Below are 21,165 nucleotides of genomic sequence, written 5' to 3' on the forward strand. Positions count from 1 at the left end.
GGAGAAATCCAAAATAGTACTAATTACTTGGAGGGCAGACTTCAATGGGATGAGAAAGGATATGACCAGGACAGTGCAATCAAATGCTGATAACTCAGGCAATTCATCAAACGGTAGGAGAGTTCAAAGAGATGGTTCAGAAGTGGGCTGAGAAAAAGATAAAAACAAAATACAAAGCTCCCTGGCTGACAAACGGGATGGAGAAGATGATAAAGGAAGAAGTATACAATAAATGAATGATTTAGGCGAGAACCAGTTGAAGAGAGGGGAAGAGAAACAGAAAATAAGACTCAGAAGAGAATGGCAGTGAAAATATTGAATGGAATTCAGAATTCTCTAAAGCCTAGTAACCAGTAACCTGAGCAACAACATGATTGATGTACAGCAGCAAAGGCATTACAGAAATAGAAAGCGAGTGCTTTGTATCACTCTTCATCAAGGAGGACGAGACTATCAAAATCTCAATAGAAGAGGGGGGGAAGTAAAGAAAATAATGGATTTTTTTTACCAAAGGAGAAAATAGAACTGTAAAAATGAGAAGTACAAAAATGAATTGCTTGGCATTGATATCTTGCTTGACTAATCTTATAGGTTTTTGTGCATTAGTAATAATGTAGATAATGGCAATGGAGTACATGCATTGTATCTGGATTTTTGAAAAGAGGCCTCTTGATAAGGTACTTCACGATGAATATGGTCAGATGATGTGGAGTTAAGGGTCAAATAATAGAATCAATTACTGCTCCAAGGCAGAATGCAGAGATTGGAACGAGGGTGATAAAGGTGAGTGGTCAGCCCAATGCAATGAGACCACTGCTCACAATGTACAATGACTGCGTAGACTTTGGAATCTGAGCCTCCATCGCCCTCTTGGGTAGAGAAGCACAAAGCCAGGTGTGCCATTGTTAGAAGGGTAGAGCAGAGGCAGGCAATCTCTGCAGAGAGTGGTCCATATCCTGTCCTTCCCAAGCTTTTCACCGATCTACAAAATCAGGAATATGATGGAATGTTCTCCGCTTTCTTTGACAAATGTATCTCTGACTCACTCAAAGAGTTCAACATCATCAAGGACAAAAACCTCTCATCTTCATCTGCCATTTTAAGTGTTCATGCACCTCTTTTCCTAATCTGACACCATTCAGATAATAATCTGCCTTCCTGTTCTTACCACCAAAGTGGATAACTTCACATTTATCCACATTATACTTCATCTGCCATGCATCTGCCCACTTACCCAACCTATCCAAGTCCAACCATAACCCTGCAGTCTCATAGCATCCCCCCCGCAGCTCACACTGCCACCCAGCTTTGTGTCATCCACAAACTTGGAGATGTTACATTAAAATCTTTTGTCTAAATCATTAATATATGTTGTAAATAACTGGGGTCCCAGCACTGATCCTTGCGGCACCCCACTAGTCACTGCCTGCCATTCTGAAAAGGACCCTTTAATTCCTACTCTTTGCTTCCTGTCTGCCAACCAGTTCTCTATCCATGTTAATACCCTACCCCCAAGGTAGCCAGGCATGGCCGTCCGAAGGGGGGGTGCGTGGGGTGCGGAAAAATTAAAAATCAGCGTTTCCACTTTGGAAACCGCCAGTTCTCCATTCTCCTGTCGCCGGGCCCACGCCATCCTCGCTGACCCCCGCTGGGACCACGCCACCCCCGCTGGGTCCACGCCACCCCCGCTGACCCCCGCTGGGTCCACGCCACCCCCGCTAGGTCCACGCCACCCCCACTGGGCCCACACCACCCCCACTGGGTCCACACCACCCCAGCTGACCCTGCTGGGCCCACGCCACCCCCGCTGGGCCCACACCACCCCCGCTGGGTCCATGCCACCCGCACTGACCCCCGCTGGGCCCCCGCCACCCCCGCTGAACCACACACCACCCCCGCTGACCCCCGCTGGGCCCACGCCACCCCCGCTGGGCCCACGCCACACCCGCTGGGCCCACACCACCCCCGCCACCCCTGCTGACCCCCGCTGGGTCCACGCCACTCTCGCTGACCCCCGCTGGGACCACGCCACCCCCGCTGGGTCCACGCCACCCCCGCTGACACCCGCTGGGACCACGCCACCCTCGCTGGGTCCACGCCACCCCCGCTGACCCCCGCTGGGTCCACGCCACCCCCGCTGGGTCCACGCCACCCCAGCTGACCATGCTGGGCCCACGCCACCCCCGCTGGGTCCACGCCACCCCAGCTGACCATGCTGGGCCCACGCCACCCCCGCTGGGCCCACGCCACCCCCGCTGGGCCCACGCCACCCCCGCTGGGTCCATGCCACCCGCACTGACCCCCGCTGGGCCCCCGCCACCCCCGCTGAACCACACACCACCCCCGCTGGGCCCACGCCACCCCCGCTGGGCCCACGCCACACCTGCTGGGCCCACGCCACACCTGCTGGGCCCACACCACCCCCGCCACCCCTGCTGACCCCCGCTGGGTCCACGCCACCCCCGCTGACCCCCGCTGGGCCCACGCCACCCCAGCTGGGCCCACGCCGCCCCACTGGGCCCCCGCAACGCCCGCTGGGCCTGCGCCACCTTCATCTTCACCCCCCCGCCAGAAAGAGGGGGGAATGTGAGAGGGGGGAGGGGGAGAGAGAGAGAGAGGAAGGAAGGGGAGAGAGACATGGGGAGGGGAGAGGGAAAGGGGGATTATCTTTAGTGAGATTGCAAAATTAAGTTATGTTTTAGAGCTATTATATTTTCTCCTCCACATGAATATTATTAAACAATATCAAATAATATCAAACGATTGGAACGGCTTTCTTTTCCTTGATAACAATACTGAAAGATGTGAATTCCATAGTTTGTGACATAAATACACATTTTAATGGGATCATTATATACAGATGTAACATTTCCATTTTGAGATCGGGGGAGGGCGGGAGGGGGGAGGGTTGGGGACAAATATGCATCCCGTCGCCGGGTCCACGCCACCCTCGCTGACCCCCGCTGGGCCCACGCCACCCCCGCTGGGCACACGCCACCCCCGCTGTGCCCACGCCATCCCCGCTGGGTCCACGCCACTCTCGCTGACCCCTGCTGGGACCACGCCACCCCCGCTGGGTCCACGCCACCCCCGCTGACCCCCGCTGGGTCCACGCCACCCCCGCTGGGTCCACGCCACCGCCGCTGACCCTGCTGGGCCCACGCCACCCCCGCTGGGTCCACGCCACCCCCGCTGGGTCCATGCCACCCCCACTGACCCCCGCTGGGCCCCCGCCAACCCCGCTGAACCACACACCACCTCCGCTGACCCCTGCTGGGCCCACGCCACCCCCGCTGGGCCCACGCCACCCACGCCACCCCTGCTGGGCCCACGCCGCCCCACTGGGCCCCCGCAACCCCCGCCGGGCCCGCGCCACCTTCATCTTCGCCCCCCCGCCAGAAAGAGGGGGGATGTGAGAGGGGAGGGGGAGAGAGAGAGAGGAAGGGAGGGGAGAGAGCGATGGGGAGGGGAAAGGGAGATCTTTAGTGAGATTGCAAAATTAAGTTATGTTTTAGAGCTATTATATTTTCTCCATATGAATATTATTAAACAATATCAAATAATATCAAACAATTGGAACGGCTTTCTTTTCCTTGATAACAATACTGAAAAATGTGAATTCCATAGTTTGTGACATAAATACTCATTTTAATGGGATCATTATATACAGATGTAACATTTCCATTTTGAGATTGCGGGGAGGGCGGGGGGGGAGGGTTGGGGACAAATATGCATCCCGTCGCCGGATCCACCCCACCCTCGCTGACCCCCGCTGAGCCCACGCCACCCCCGCTGGGCCCACGCCACCCCCGCTGGGCCCACGCCACCCCCGCTGGGCCCACACCATCCCCGCTGGGTCCACAAGAGCTGAGAAGAGGAATCAGAGCTGACAAGGAAAGGTACTCTGAGAAGTTGAGGAGCAAGTTCTCAGCTAGTGACTCTTCTTCAGTTTGGAAGGGCATGCAAGAAATCACCAGCTATAAGAGGAAAGCCCCCCGCTCTTTGTTCAATCGTCAGCTGACGAACGACCTGAATGAGTTTTACTGCAGGTTTGAAAATCAGAAACGTAACCCTGGTACCCCTTCCCCAACAAACACAGCCAGACCCCAGTCTGCAAAGAATGAACCCTGCACCCTCTCCTTCCCATTCACCACTTCACACCTACTTAAGGCAAGACTCCAGTATGAAAAGAGTGGCCCCTTTCCCACCCCAACCAACACTTCACACCCACTCATAGCCTGACCTCCGTCTGCAAAGACTGGGCCCTTCTACACCCACCCCACTCCAATCACCACCACACCCAATTACTCATTTTTAACCAGTCCCTGCAAAGATGTACTGTCCCCGCCTGCTTCAAAGTATCCACTATTGTCCCTGTACCGAAAAAGGTAAGGATTACGGATCTTAATGACTACAGGCTTGTCACACTGACCTCTGTAGTCATGAAGACCGTTGAAAGGCTTGTGCTGGCCAAGCTGAAAAATATCACAATCCCTCTGCTGGACCCTCTGCATTTTGCATAGATCTGTGGATGACGCAGTCAATCTGGGCCTGCACTTCATCCTCCAGCACCTAGACCGCAGGGGACCTAGGCGAGGATTTTGTTTTATTGATTTTAGCTCTGCATTCAACACCATTGTGCCAGAGCTACTACGCTCCAAACTTTCTGAGTTGACTGTGCCTGAACCCCTCTGTCCGTGGATCACCAGCTTTCTGACAGACAGGAAGCAGCATGTGAGGCGGGAAAGCATATCTCGGACCCGCAAACGCTCAGCATAGGAGCACCGCAAGATGCGTACTCTCCCCTCTCCTCTACTCTCGCCACACCAATGACTGCACCTCCACAGACACCTCTGTCAAGCTTCTCAAGTTTGCGGATGACACAACCCTGATTGGACTGATCCAGGATGGGTATCTCTGTACCCTTTTCAGTTTGACATCTTTCCTATAACATGGTGCCCAGAACTGAACACAATATTCTAAATGCGGTCTCACCAACGTCTTATACAACTGCAACATGACCTCCCAACTTCTATACTCAATACTCTGAGTGATGAAGGCCAAAGTGCCAAAATACTTTTTTGACCACCTGATATACCTGCGACACAACCTTCAAGGCACCATGCAACCATCAACCATTCCTCTGCCCACCTGGCTAATTGATCCAGATCCTGCTGCAATCTTTCACAACCATCTTCACTATCTGCAAAACCACTCACTTCTGTATCATCAGCAAACTTGCTAATCTTGCCCTGTTCTGTGACGTTTCACAGAGTGCTGGAGTAAGTCAGTGGGTCAGGCTGAGTATAGAAGTTGGGAGGTCATGTTGCAGTTGCATAAGAAGTTGGTGAGGCCGCATTCAGAGTATTGTGTTCAGTTCTGGGCACCATGTTGTAGGAAAGATGTCATCAAACTGGAAAGGGTACAGTGAAGATTTACGAGGATGTTGCCAGGACTAGAGGGCCAGAGCTATAGGGCGAGGTTGAGTAGGCTGGGACTCTATTTCATGGAGCACAGGAGGATGAGGGGTGATCTAATAGAGGTGTATAAAATCATGATTTGAATAGCTATGGTTGAGTCTTTTGCCCAGAATAAGTGAATCGAGGAGCAGAGGACATAAGTTTAAGGTGAAGGGCAAAAGATTTAATAGGAATCTGTGGGGTATGTTTTTCACACAACGGGTGGTAGGTGTATGGAACAAGCTGCCAGAGAAGGTAGTTGAGGCAGGGACTATCGCAACATTTAGGAAACAGTTAGACAGGCACATGGATAGGACAGGTTCGGAGGGATATGGATCAAACGTGGGCAGGTGGGACTAGTGCAGATGGGACATGCTGGGCTGAAGGGCCTGTTTCCACACTGTAGCACTCTATGACTCTATCTTTCCCTCTCAAACCCATTCTCCTGCCTTCTCCCCATTACCTCTGACACCCGTATCAATCAAGAATCTATCAATCTCCTCCTGAAAAATGTCCATTGACTTGACCTCCACAGCTGTCTGTGGCAATGAATTCCACAGTTCACCACCCTCTGACTGAAGAAATCCCTGCTCATCTCCTTCCTAAAAGAATGTCTTTTAATTCTGAGGCTGTGTTCACTGGTCCTAGACACTCCCACTAGTGGAAACATCCTCTGCACATCCACTCCATCCAGGTTTTTACCGGACTGGGACAGACGTCAACAACTTCGCAGCATGTCCCAAAGCTTGTGTCCTGTCTTGCATCACCCAAGGCAGCAGAGACGTTATAGGAGACGGCAAGCACCGTAACAAAGTAGCTCACGATGGTTTGGGTAACATTCAGGAATGACTATGCATGTCACATCATGAATATTACTGAAGAACGGTCTTGACCCGAAATATAATCTATACCTTTTCTCCAGAGATGCTGCCTGACTCACTGAGTTACTCCAGCACTCTGTGACGTCACCTATCCATGTTCTCCGCAGATGTTGCCTGACCCGCTGAGTTACTCCAGCACTTTGTGACTATTTTCCCTTCACCTATCTGCCCAAGCCCACTCTCCCCCCTCCTTTCCTATGTTCCTTTCCACCCATAAACCTCTCTCTGCCTTTACATTTCACTCCTCTTTCAAATCTGCTCTACTCATCTACATGCATTTTTCTTCTTCACTTTTTAGTCATAGAATGATGCAGTATGGTAACAGGCCCTTCAGCCCAACTTGCCCACACCGACCGACATGTCCCATCTAAACTAGTCCCACTCACACGCGTTTGGCCCATATCCATCTAAATCTGTCCTATCCATGTTCAAGTTCAAGTTCAAGTGAGTTTATTGTCATGTGTCCCTGTATAGGACAATGAAAATCTTGCTTTGCTTAAGCACACAGAAAATAGTAGGCATTTACTACAAAACAGATAAATGTGTCCATATACCATGATATAAATATATACACACATGAATAAATAAACTGGTAGTGTAAATAACAGAAAATGGTTGCTAATAATCAGAGTTTTGTCCGAGCCAGGTTTAATAGCCTGATGGCTGAGGGGAAGTAGCTATTCCTGAACCTGGTTGTTGCAGTCTTCAGGCTCCTGTACCTTCTACCTGAAGGTAGCAGGGAGATGAGTGTGTGGCCAGGATGGTGTGGGTCTTTGATGATACTGCCAGCCTTTTTGAGGCAGCGACTGCGATAAATCCCCTCGATGGAAGGAAGGTCAGAGCCGATGATGGACTGGGCAATGTTTACTACTTTTTGTAGTCTTTTCCTCTCCAGGGCGCTCAAATTACCGAACCAAGCCACGATGCAACCGGTCAGCATGCTCTCGACTGTGCACCTGTAGAAGTTAGAGAGAGTCTTCCTTGACAATCCGACTCTCCGTAATCTTCTCAGGAAGTAGAGGCGCTGATGAGCTTTTTTGATAATTGCGTTAGTGTTCTCGGACCAAGAAAGATCTTCAGAGATGTGCACGCCCAGGAATTTGAAGTTCTTGACCCTTTCTACCATCGACCCGTTGATATAAATGGGGCTGTGGGTCCCCTTCCTACTCCTTCCAAAGTCCACAATCAGTTCCTTGGTTTTGCTGGTGTTGAAGGCCAGGTTATTGCGCTGGCACCATATGGACAGTTGCTCGATCTCTCTTCTGTACTCTGACTCAGCCCCACAATAGTGGTGTCGTCAGCGAACTTGATGATGGAGTTCGCACTGTGGTTCGCTACGCAGTCATGGGTATAGAGTGAGTACAGCAGGGGGCTGAGCATGCAGCCTTGAGGTGCTCCCGTGCTGATTGTTATTGAGGCTGACACATTTCCACCAATACGAACAGACTGTGGTCTGTGGACGAGGAAGTCGAGGATCCAGTTGCAGAGGGATGCGCAGAGACCCAGTTCTGCGAGTTTGGTAACCAGTTTGGAGGGGATGATTGTGTTAAATGCCGAGCTGTAATCAATGAATAACAGCCTGACATATGAGTTTTTGTTGTCCAAGTGGTCCAGTGCGGAGTGGAGGGCCAGCGAGATCGCATCCACCGTTGATCTGTTGTGGCGGTACGCGAACTGCAGTGGGTCCAGGTTTTTGTCGATGGAGTTGATTTGCTCCATGATCAACCTCTCAAAGCACTTCATCACCACCGGCGTTAGTGCCACTGGTCGATAGTCATTGAGGCATGTACGTGTCCAAATATCTCTTAAACATTACGATAGTCCCAGCCTTAACTACCTCCTCTGGCAGCTCGTTACACACACCCAGCAACCTTTTGTGTGAAAAAGCTACCTCTCAGATTCCTGTTCATTTCTGAAATGTTGGTCATAAATTTGGTGCAAAAATGCTCCGAAATAAGGCTCAGAATGCATCAGAGAGCATCTAAAACCCCTGACCTCGGCATCGAGAGACTTCACGCTTCGCGCTCGTGATGTGCGCAGCGCGCAAATTATTTTACATTAAGTTTTTTGTAATCCTGTTATGCCACACCCCTTTTTGAAAAGCTTTGTATGGGCCTGCCAGTCATTATAATGCCAGAGCAGGGAATATAATCTTAGAAAGTTTAGTTTGGTTCATTGTCATGTGTATCGAGGTACAGTGAAATGCTTTGTTGTTGCGTGCTTTCATCTAACAAAACAGCTAAATTGACAGGCAAATATTTTAACATTAAAATTGGGTAAACTAAAAGGAAGTGAGTGAAGCCTCGGGTGATGTATAAATTCCCAGGACCAGATTGCAATTACATAAGCAAAATAAAAAAAGAATGTAACAGTGAACTGGAATAAGCACCAGGAAATAAGTGTGGTCCCACGTAAGGGATAAACACTAGATATTGAGTGCAGTTCTGGGAATGGGATAAAGACAAGGACATGAGTGCAGCCCTGGAGAAGGAATAAACGGCAGGAAATTAGTGCAGATCAGAGGAAAGGATAAACATCAGGGAATGAGTGCAGTTCCAGGAGAGGGATAAACACCAGGCAAGGAGTCTGGTCCTGGACAAGAAATACACATGGGAGTAAGCGCTGTTCTGAGTAAGGGATAAGCATTAGGAAACTAATGCAGTCTCTGGTAAAGAATAAACCTGAGAGTATGAATGCAGTCTTGGAACAGAGATAAATTTTATTTTATTTTATTTTATGTGGCTGTGTGTCTTGTTGCTATTTTCCACTTAGTATGGCTGTATGATAACTCGAATTTCACTGTACCTTAATTGGTACATGTGACAATAAACTGACCTTGAAAACTTGAAAACCTTGAATGAGTGTAGTCCTCCCATAAGCAATGAGAGAATAAATTTCTACACATCTCAGTTTCAAATGATGGTCCTTGTTTCATAGCTCTTTTGTAACTCTCCCACTGATGAAGCGAGTTTAGTATTCCGGCTGCGTATGCCCAGGTCATAGGTCACAAGCGATAAAAACTCGGCAACCGTGCTGCGGCATGGACACAGACCTGCGCCTCATCTGCAGCCAGGATCGATCCTGGGTCTCTGGCGCCGCAATCGCTGCAGAACCGCCACTGGACCATCCCCGTCCCCTCCCGAGTGCCCCCCCGGGGGCGGCCAGAGACGTCAGGAGTTAGACCGAAACTGCGCCCTCATGCCCACAGCCAGCGTGGAGAAGCAGCGCTAAATCCAGCTCAACTCTGCCTATCCCGCCGGGTTAACATACAGCCCTGCCTGGACTTACGGGAACGACGGCCCAGGCTTACAGCCAGCGCGGAGGCTGGTGTCCCGTCATTCCAGGCAGGGCTGTAGGTTAACCTGGCGAGACAGGCAGAGTTGAGTTGGATTTAGCGCTGCTTCTCCGCGCTGGCTGTGGGCCTGGGGGTGCCGCTCCCTTCTGACTCCTGACGTCTCTGGCCGCCCCCGGACAGGGGGGCACTCAAGGGGACGGGGATGGCCCAGTGGCGGTCGGCAGTGATTGCGGCGCCGGAGACCCGGGATCGATCCTGGCCGCAGATGAGGCGCAGGTCTGTGTCCATACCGCGGACTGCCGAGAGTTTTTATCGTTTGTGACCTTTGACAAATCCCATGATTCCTTGCGTTTTTCAGAATACCGAATTCACTTATACTGTATCTACCTGTGAATTAGCTGGCAAATCACCTTTGGGCTACTTCCAATACTATCACTTTCTTTTTTAGGTAAGGGAACTAAAAGTCTACACGGTATTCCAGAAGTGGCCTCGTCAACACTCTGTATAACTGTAACAAAACCTCCCTGATCTTAAACTTCAACCTCTTTGCATGAAGACCAACATGACATTTGCCTTCTTACTGCATGTCGGAGCTGCCTGCTAACATTTTATAATTCTTGCATGAGAACACCTAGATCCCAGTGAACCTCACTAATTTGCAGTTTCTCTCCATTTAAATAGTAATCTGGCTTTTTATTCCTCTTACCAAACGACATCACTTCACACTTATTCATATTAAACTATATTTGGCATTTTTTTGTCCAATCACTAATCTATCCTATCATTCACCCAATCTACGTCCATTTGGGGAATCATAATATCTACAACACATTCTTCCACATATCCAATATTCAGTGATATTTCTAAGGTAGAAATAGATAGATTTTTGATTAGTACAGGTGACAGAGGTTATGGGAGTAGGCAGAATGGGGATAAGAGGGAGAGATAGATCAGCCATGATTGAATTGCAGAGTAGACTTGATGGGTCGAATGGCCTAATTTTACTCCTATCACTTATGACCTTATTTTCATATCGTTGGCAAATCTGCAAATCTTCCTTCCTCCAGATCATTAATGTAAATAGTACACAAATGAGTCCTAAGAAGCGCATCCTGGATACTGAACTAGTTAGATATCTACAAACTGATAGGACCCCATCTATTACAATTCTGTTTCTATGTGACAATCTATTTTTTATCCATGGTAACACATTTCCTCCCATACCTTGGACTCTTAATTTATTTACCAGCCTCTTATGTGAAAAATACTTTTTAGAAATCTAATTACACTACATTTACAGGTTCCCTTTCATTAACTCTCCCTGTCATATCCTCAAAGCATTTGTGCCAATGTTTCAAACACAAGTTCCCTTTCATAAAACCAGGTTGGTTAAGCTTAATTATATTCAGCTTTCCTACATGATTAGCTATTTCCTCTTTGATGACTGACTTTTAGCATCTTGCTGAAATAAATGCAAATTGACAAGGGGAGTCACTTTGGCTGTTTTTCAATCTTCAGGTACCCTTCTGGAATTTAAGAAATTATGAGAAATTTCTACCTGTGGGTTCACCATTTCTGCAGCCATGTATTTTGAAAACGATGGAGCAGGCCATTGTGTCCCAGCAATGCACCCATCTAATACTTTGGGATTTGTGATTGGGACGTTTACAAATTCCTCCCTATTATATGAAATGAGCTCATCTGTTATCTGAGGGATATTTGCAGTGTCCTCCACAGTAAAGATGGAAGGAGAAAAAAAATCTAAGTTAACGTAGCTCTTGTTGACCAAGTTAATATTTGTCCATGTTGATCAAGTCAACATTTCTCTCTCTCCTGCTATTAACGCACCAGCTCACACGCACCTTACACTATTTTTACTAGCTTTATATCCTCGGAAACCCTTGCTATTTGTTTTGATATTACACACAGGTTTTCTCTCAGAAATCAATGTTCTCCCTTACGAATTGTCCAGTCTTTTTTGCTTGATCATTAAAACTTCCCAGTTCGGTGTTCTGCCACCACCCATGCCACGTTGGTTGCTCTACTTTTTTAAATGTAACCAGATACATGATCTCCTTTTTCACCACAGATTGTGCCCCTTTCTCGTGGAATCTCCTTTTCTAATTGGGATCAATTCCTGTTCAACAGTATAGACCAGCTGTTGGGACATCTGCCACCCTCCATGCACTGAGCTGCTTTCAGTTTACATAACATAGACACAAAGTGCTGGAGTAACTCTGCGGGTCAGGCAGCATCTCTGGAGAAAAAGGATTGGTGACGTTTCGGGTTGGGACCCACCTGAAAAATCACCTATACTTTTTCTTCAGGGACGCTGCCTGACCCGCTGAGCTACTCCAGCGCCTAGTGTCTATCTTCGGTATAAACCAGCATCTGCAGTTCTTTGTTTCTACTCTTAGTTTACTTTCCCGGTCCACCTTTAGAAACCCCCACCTCCTCACTATAATCATTGCTCTTATGGAATGATAAAATTAAAAGCGGCGGTGTAAATTCTTTGGAGATAGATCACCATCAAACCGGTAGTGGGATTCACATTCTTGTCACTGCCTCTCAGGGACTCACCGCAACATCTCGTATTAATCGTTCCTGGTTTACTCCTGACCAAGCCTAAAATAGCACGTTCCCGGGTCTTTCCTGTAACATGCTGTGTACTAAGAAGCAAACCCTGATACATTCCACGAATTCCTCTTCTACAATATTCTTGCTAGTTTTGGTGTGCTTCCAGTTAACGGATAAGCACCAGGGAACGAGCGCCGTCTGGGTAGGGGATGAAATAGAACGAAGGATCAAGGTAGTTGAAAGATAACACTCCAGCCAGTTTATAATAATCTAGTTACAGTGAAATAATACCCGGCTTCGCTGCAATCTAATATGTTTTATAAAAGCCCCATGCAGCCATTGCAGTCCTGGGTAAAATGCCAACATTACTGTGGAGCAGTAACGTGTGATCTGCTTTCAGGATGACTTCATTGGTGCCGTTGCTGGCATCTTGCTGCTAACATCTCTGGGCGGCAGCAGCAGCAGCAGCAGCGAGCGGTGCCGGTGGGACTGTGGTGGCAGCAGCTGGTGGCGGCAGTTAGCACATCCCGGTATCTTAACCGCTCCATTAGTTCGCATGCGAGCCCCCTGCATCAAACCGCAGTGAGGAACACACTGCGGTGTTCACGCACAGTGCATCCGTGCCATTGCACTGGAAAGGGCCGACTTAGACCCCCCCCTTCTCTCGCACACCCACACAGACAGGAACTCTCCATCTCTTGCCCCGGACCACTCTGCATATCCGACCTGGGTTTCCCCAATTCCGTCCCAGCGCCAGCTCTCACTCTCTCCCCGCTCCCATCCCCCTGGCCGTTTCACCGAGAGGCCGGTGAGTGCGGCGTTGCCGGCAGCCCCACACCACCACCCCCCGAGCGCTGCAACTCCCGGGGACAGGGAGAGCGCACGGCTTCCTCCCTCCCCTTTCTCTCGCCTTTGTCTGTTTGCTTCGTCCCCACTTCTCTCTGTTTATCTGGGTCTCAGTCTCTGACCCGACACCCTCCCCTTATGCTGTTTCCTCACATAGCGTTGACTCTCTCTACCTGTCCCGATTTGCCCGGGAGCCCAGCTCCCCCTCTGTCTACCTACTTCTGGTGTGTGTTTCAGTGTCCTATATCCATTTGTTAAGCGGTCTCTACCCCTCCGTCTCCCCACCTTACTCCCTGTGTGACCCTCACTGTTACACACTATGTCTCGACGACTTTGCCACGCTTTCTCTCTCTCTCTCTGCTCTCTCTGTCACACACACACACACACACATCCCTCTCACTCTTTGGCATGCAGGGGTTCTCTCTCTTTCTCTCTAGGAATCTCCGCCGCTCCCTTTCCCGCAGCCTCCTCCCCTCTCTGCAGAATGAAATCTCATTACCCTTTTTTTAATCTCCATACACGTACAAACGCCGAGGTCTGCCCTCAGCCCAAAACCTCGGCGATATATTTAAATTTAAAAACAGACCCCTCTCCCACCAATAATAAAATAAAAGCAATCGAGCCCCAATGAAACAGGACAAAAATGGGAGTTCCTTGTGTTAGACCCTCGGATGCACCTGTGCTCATCTCCACTCCCAGGGTTTGCAGTCTGGGGGGATTATTTCCATTCGGTGATTTCCAGTTTCTGCCCACCCCACCCGCCCCTTGCACTGTCCTGTCGCCACTGCCTGCTCACCTCCTCCCGGACCTCTGCCGATGCCTCTTCCGGGCCCGGGACACCGTTGGCTGTGGTCGGCACCGCCGATGTCCTCTGCGGCTGCATTGGTGCTTGATTCAAGGCCAGCCCTGGCGGGCTAAACCTCCGCTGACTTGCGCACCGACACCGCGCTCCCCGGATCCGCCGTTCAGCTGCATGTTGCTGGTTTTATTTTTTGGCTGGTGGAGGGCAGAAGGGGGTGGCTGTCAGATGTGGGATCTCCTTTTACACGAAGGTTGCAGACGGTCCCAAAGGTTTCTTCGCGCTCCAGGGTTTTTCCTCATTCAAGCTTCACCTCCCGGATCCTGGGTTGCGCCCAGCTCTCCAAATGCAGATCTTGCTCCCCTCCCCCGCCGTACAAACATATACACCTGAAAGTGGCTCAGCCTCTGAAGTACGCCAGCGAAGGAAAGAGATAGGAAAATAACACCCGAAGCAAGGGGGGGGGGGGGGGGGGGGGGGGGGGGGGGGGGAGGAGAGAATAATAATGAAAAGGGTTGATGAGAAATACCGTAGAAACAAAATGGAATAAGGAGAAAATGAGATGGAGAGAGTGCAATAAGAAAAATGGAAGAGGAAAACAATTCAGCGAAGAAAATGAGAGGCAGAGAGTGTAGAGGAAGGAGCGGAGAAGGCAAAGGAATTAGGGGAGAGGTGGAGAGGGCAGAGAAAGGAGTGGAAGAAGAGGGACAATAGACAATAGGCGCAGGAGCCCGCCATTCGGCCTTCTATGTGATCATGGCTGATCATCCACAATCAGTACCCCGTTCCATATCCCTTGACACCGCTATCCATAAGAGCTCTATCTAACTCTCTCTTGAAAGCATCAAGAGAACCGGCCTCCACCGCCCTCTGAGTCAGAGAATTCCACACATTCACAACTCTATGTGTGAAAACGTTTTTCCTCATCTCCGTTCTAAATGGCTTACCACTTATTCTTAAACTATGTGGTGAATCTCTGTAACTATCTGCCACAGAAGGTAGTTGAGGCCAGTTCATTGGCTATATTTAAGAGAAAGTTAGATGTGGCCCTTGTGGCTAAAGGGATCAGGTGGTATGGAGAGAAGGCAGGTACAGGATACTGAGTTGGATGATCAGCCATGATCATATTGAATGGCGGTGCATGCTCGAAGGGCCGAATGGCCTACTCCTGCACCTGTTTTCTATGTTTCTATGGCCCCTGGTTCTGGAGAAGGGATAGGTAGTATAAGGGGTAGTGGGATGAGGTACAGATACTGAGAGAAAAATGAGATAGAGGGTAAAGAAGTACAGAGGAAGAGGAGAATGAGGCAAGTGACGGACAGAGACGTTCAAAAGGGATGAACTGCGTGAGGTAGGTTCAGCTGAGTACGTGGGGAAACGAGAATGGGTGATGAATAGAAAGAGCAAAATGACAGATCAGAAAGAGCACACGTGGACCATGCTGGAGGGACAATTCGGGGCACGGGGGATCACAGGACAACAAGAGCGGGGATAGGGCGAGTGAAGAATAAATATGAGATATAATTCCGGATGAAAACATAAAAAGGAAACGAAGTGCAATGTCTGGAGAAAGAGTGGAATTGGAGAATTAGATATTTGAGACTTTGAAAGAAAGGTGTTTGGAAAACACTAGTATGGATGGAAGCGGATAAATGGATGATGTAAAGATGTCTATTCACAATGGTGTCAGGGACATTGTTTTCATCCCACTGATCTGAACTACAATAATTGACCCTTACATGAATTAGTATTAGGAATTGTTCACTGACCAGTCTTTAAATGGACGTGTACTAGAGACCAATCATTAGTCGATCCCCATGGATACCACTGCTGAGGGAGCAATCCAATAGATCGATATTAGAGATCAGGACTATTCATCAATATGAGTGACTTGCTAAGAGTTGATTCCCAAATATGCAGCTGTATGTTCCAGTTACTGGTTTCTCTCCACTTGGATTGATTATAGGTACCAGTTATTCATTGATCGTAGTGTTAAGTGCCGGTTACTATTGGACCAAAAATTGATCAGTTTTGTCAACTGGAGCAGATGGATTAGTGACATGTCACTAATAATCCCCATGATTCAGGGTCCCGACCCGAAACGTCACCCATTCCTTCTCTCCAGAGATGCTACCTTGTCCCGCTGAGTTACTCCAACTTTGTGTGTCTATCCATGATTCAGTATCGGGTTTGTCACCATATGGACCCCATAGTATGTGGTATGTTCGTAGTTCATCTTCATTTAGATTGCATTGTATCCTGTGTTTGGTGCTAATGCAGACCCAAGTGGGAATTACTTCCTTAAGGACGGATCGCCATTTGAAATACAGCAATGGATTGACGATTTGTTCCGAAAAGGGTCTTCGACCAGAAAGGACACAAAGCGCTGGAGCATCTCTGGAGAACATATGTGACGTTTCGGGTCGGGGATCTTCTTGAGTCTGAAACGTCACCAGACTTTTCTGAAGAAGGGTCCCGACAGAAACGTCACATATCTATGTTCTCCAGAGATGCCTGACCCGCTGAGCTACTCCAGCACACTGTGTCCTCTTGTATAAACCGGCATCAGCAGTTCCTTGTTTCTACTCTTCGACCTGTTTGAATCTGAACTCGGTTCCTCTTTCCCACAGATACTGCCCGGCCCGCCGAGTATTTTCAGCATTTCGCGTTTTAGTTTAAAAGTGCTTCGTTACATGTACCATGCTTCGGAATGTGTTGGAATCAAGACTGTTTATTTGTCGTGTGCACAGAAGATGGGGTGAAATCATCCATGGATGATCTGCTGCTTCAGCGAGTGTATAATAATAATAATAAATTTTATTTATGGGCGCCTTTCAAGAGTCTCAAGGACACCTATGAAGTGTATGTTTGTTGCCGATGTCCATCAGGAAGGACCTGCAGATGCTGATAGACACAAAAAGCTGGAATAACTCAGCGGGACAGACAGCATCTCTGGAGAAAATGAATAGGTGACGTTTCGGGAAGGGTCTCGACCCGAAACGTCATCTATTCCTTTTTCCAGAGATGCTGTCTGACCGGCCGAGTTACTCCAGCATTTTGTGTCTATCTTCCACCAGGAAGGTTGATGAGTTCCAGTATGTCCATGTGCACGCATCTCCCAGTCACTGAGATCTCTTAGAACTTGACCTATTAACTTTGATGGTTGCAGAGAATTTCCAAACTCCCCCCCCCCCCCCCCCCCCCCGTAGATATCCCTGTCATGAAAAGGTGATTATGAAGCGCAGCAGATGCTCGAAATACTTGCACTGGTCCGATTCTGTTCAGTTCCTTGCATTTCTACAGCATGTTTTAATTTACAAAAATAAACTGCTGGAAGAACTCAGCGTGTCAAGCAGCATCTGAGGAGGCAATGGGCTGATCCATGTTTCGGGCAGAGACCCAGTATATGATGCTCTTTTCATACCCCCCTCAAAAAAAAATTCTTAACGGGCTTCACAATTAATTACTTGTTGTTCAGCATGGTAAACGTTACGGAAGATTTATGCAGAGTAAGATCCCACAAACACTATGAATATGATGTAGATACAAGCAAAGATCATAGAGATCTATGATCTTTGGACACAAGGGACTGCAGATGCTGGTTTACAAAAAAAGACACATTTTGTGCTGGAGTAACACAACGAGTCTGGCAGCATCTCCGGAAAACATGGTTATGCGACACTTCTGGTCGGGACCCTTCTTTAGACTGAATAAGTCAACTATCCATGTTCTCCAGAGATGTTGCGTGACCCGCCGAGTTACTGCAGAACATTTTGTTTTTTTTCGGTGAATATGATTCCTGGTGATAATCGTTTAGGGCAGCAACCAGAGCGAGAACTCTCCAGGATTCACGACGGTGTCCCCCTGTGACACTATTTCCGCGTTACAACGACACCGTGGATTGCAGGAACTGTTTCATGAGTGGAAACTGTGATGAAAACAACAGACTCATTCGAGCTATTCCCTTCGAGGCTCCCTCGGGACGTCCGCTAATGACATTTCCAAAGCGAAATCTGCTCTCCAAGGGCGGGTGTTTGACATGAAACCGCAGCCTGTCCCCAGCAACTGGAATGACATCGTCTGGGCTCAACGCTTAATGTTGAAATGCTCTATCCTAAAAATAACACACTCAGTCAATGCCTTGAACCACTTCCTTTACGCACTGAGATTGCTGAAGTGGGGATGTTTCTTTATTTGCCAAAGCAACGTTGCCTTCGTGTGTTATTTGTTTTTTGCCAAACTTTGAATCAAAGATCTACAGGATCTTTGCTCTGAATGGGTCTGCGCCGCATAGATCATTGGCGGACCGAGGTTCCGGGGGAAGGAGTTACTGATACACGGCTGACAATAACATGCGAGGCCCGGCGAGGGACTGCTGTTGGTGTGACACCAAGCGGGGCGGAAGTGTTTGTCGGTGCGCTCCAGGTGGTGATCGGACAGAGAGACAGAGACAGACAGAGAGTAAGTGGCGGTGGTGGGACGGGAAAGGGTGGGTTAAAGAAAGGGGAGAGGAGAAGAGAAGAGGTGGAGGGGAGGTAAAAGAAAGGAAGAGAAACAGACAGGAGATGTGGGGAGGAAGAGAGAGAAGAAGGGATGGGGATGTGGATGCAGATACAGAGGGAGAGGGAGGTTGACAGTGGTGACTGAGACAATGACTGAGGCAAGTATGCAGAGACTAAAGGTGGCCTATAACGATGCCATGAGAACACTGCTAAGGCAACCTAGATGGTGTAGTGCCAGTAATATGTTTGTGGCTGCAGGAGTCAGTACTTTAGAAGCTATCCTAAGACACCACATGTATACATTCATTTGCAGGATAAATGACTCTAAAAATGTGCTTATTGTGGCCTTGTCAAACATAAGGGTTAGCACTACACGCTACGAATTCCAGCTGTGGAGACACTGGTATCGTTGTCTCGTTGTCGGACATTGATCATCTTTTAATCTGGATTTTTAACTTAAGTATTGTGTTTTAAAAAAAATATATAAATTATGATGTTTTTATGTGATATACCAAGATTTTATATGTATTTATGATATTTGATATGCAATGCATTTTTAATGTATTGTTGCCCCTTGTCTGGACCTTGAGTCCGTAATAAAGTTTATTATTATTATTATTATAATTATTATAATAAGAGCTACAGGGAAGGTGACATTAAAGAGTTAGGAGAACTCGATTAGATAGGCGCAGGTGCCAAGGGTGCCAAAGGTGATCAATGTTCTTGGTGTTAGGTAGACATTTGGGGAGCATAAACACTGATGTGTAGGAAGGAACAGCTGATGCTGGTTTACACCAAAGATAGGCATACAATGCTGGAATAACTCGGCAGGACAGGCAGCATCTCTGGAGAGAAGGAATGGGGTAACCTTTCGGGTCGAGACCCGCCAGGCTCTAATGTGGCTTGATATCAGATATAGGAAGCAGGCAGAGACATATGGGAGGCTGCTGCACGGACACTGCAAGGAGTATATGTGATATTGGCGAGGTAAAGATGTAAGCATGGATACAATATCGGGTAAAATACAAATGAGTGTAGTCTTCAGATGGAAGGCAAAGTTAGAGAAATATATTGAGAAGATTCATGGAGAGGAACTTGAATGAAGAAACTGGGCCTGACAATGGGATCATTTATTTTGTCCAGTTGTAGTCTGGGTGAAAGCTGGAGGCAGATCTATTAATGTTTGGGTGATACTTAATGTGTGGTGTTTAAGAAAGAACTGCAGATGCTGGAAAAATCGAAGGTAGACAAAAATGCTGGAGAAACTCAGCAGGTAGGGCAGCATCATGTATGGTGGGTTAGTTTCTATTCCTTTCTGGATGAGGATTTGAGTTTTGTTTTAGGTTGTGAGCAATTGATTAATTAGAGGAATGGACTGGTTCCAGATTCAGTCATTTCAATTTAAAATGGTTTCCCCTAGATGGCTATTATCACAGATTTCCCGCATAAAACGGTGTAATGATACAGGATAACAGGTGTTTCAGTGTATTCTATTATTGAATAACAATTACATAGAAGAGACTGTCAGCTGTGGCTTCCTGGTTATATTTTGGATTTGGAAGTCATGAGTTTAAGAGTTACTCCTGACACTGGAGTACATCATTTGGATTGATGCTCCAGTGCAGTACTAAGAGCAATCAGAAAAAAGAATAGCATGATCTGCCATTCATTGAAATTATGTTAACCCATGACCTGACCCATACACCTGTATTTTGTTCCAAATTCTCCCATTTTTTTCATTACAGTATTCTATCAAACTTTGCATTTAAAACTGCCAATTTATCCAATCTTATGGAAGTGAATTCTAATCTTCTATAACCCTTTGCTGGTCGGACGTTTTCTAACTTCCCCTCTCATAGGACGGCTATAATTTTTTTTTACGTGATGTGCCTTGGATGCACCATTGAACAGAAATGATTTGTCTCTGTCAAGGCCATTGACATTAAGTTTCTTGAAAATGGAAACAAAATTTCAGACAATGTAATACCCATTCTTAGGATAGTCTTCTGTCTGAAGAAGGGTTTTGGCCCGAAACGTCACTTATTTCCTTCGCTCCATAGATGCTGCTGCACCCGCTGAGTTTCTCCAGCATTTTTGTGTACCTTTGATCTTCCAGCATCTGCAGTTCCTTCTTGAACCCATTCTTAGGATAGCCTTCTTGTACGTAGAATTCGACGCGTTTTGCGTGCCATGCTTCTCCTCCAGCTTGTTGTATAGTTGGAGTGGAATTGTATTTGGCTTGACTTTATTCAGTCGTAAGCATGTTTTTTTTCCATTACCCCCCCCCATAGGCTCCGATCCTAAGGACCTATCTGAATGAATGAATGCATGAATAAGTTTATTGGCCAAGTATGTACACATACAAGGAATTTACCTTGATGCTCCGCTCGCAAGTAACAACACGACATACAGTAAACAATGAAGAATAAAACATTAAAACATTAAGAATGAAACATTATAGTTTAAACATGTGAATTAAATAAAATACCAGAGCAAAAGGAGGCTGCAGACATTTGGTTATTGAGTTGAGCTACTGCTTGTGGATAAAAGCTGTTTTTATGTCTGGCTGTGGCGGTTTTGACAGTCCGGAGTCGCCTTTCGGAGAGAAGTGATTCAAAGAGTTTGGGGCCAGGGTGAGAGGGGTCAGAGATGATCTTGCCCGCTCGCTTCCTGGCCCTTGCAGTGAACAGTTCGTCAATGGAGGGAAGGTTGCAGCCAATAACCTTCTCAGCTGATCGGACGATTCACTGCAGCCTCCGGATGTCGTGCTTTGTGGCTGAGCCAAACCAGACCATGATGGAGAAGG

General features: G+C 47.8%; 2 protein-coding genes across 3 annotated transcripts in view; one reads left to right on the forward strand and one right to left on the reverse strand.

Annotated features, from left to right (window-relative positions):
* LOC116976819 (transmembrane protein 151B-like) overlaps positions 1-14,264 on the reverse strand; it is a 35,554-nt gene extending 21,290 nt beyond the window's left edge. Inside the window, exon 1 of the mRNA XM_033026769.1 lies at positions 13,855-14,264. Within this exon, the coding sequence (XP_032882660.1) occupies positions 13,855-13,941 (87 nt within the window). The 5' untranslated portion in view covers positions 13,942-14,264. The remainder of the gene's footprint in view (positions 1-13,854) is intronic.
* A 3,967-nt stretch (positions 14,265-18,231) lies between these two features.
* The window catches only part of rpap1 (RNA polymerase II associated protein 1), a 107,322-nt gene continuing 104,388 nt past the window's right edge, over positions 18,232-21,165 (forward strand). Inside the window, exon 1 of one of the 2 annotated variants that reach the window (XM_033026772.1) lies at positions 18,232-18,318. The gene's annotated coding sequence lies outside the window, so the exon portion shown is untranslated. The remainder of the gene's footprint in view (positions 18,319-21,165) is intronic. The other variant, XM_033026770.1, reaches the window with a different exon arrangement.

The sequence above is a fragment of the Amblyraja radiata genome, chromosome 9 (genome assembly GCF_010909765.2).
Source record: "Amblyraja radiata isolate CabotCenter1 chromosome 9, sAmbRad1.1.pri, whole genome shotgun sequence".
In the NCBI taxonomy this organism is placed as follows: Eukaryota; Metazoa; Chordata; class Chondrichthyes; order Rajiformes; family Rajidae; genus Amblyraja; species Amblyraja radiata.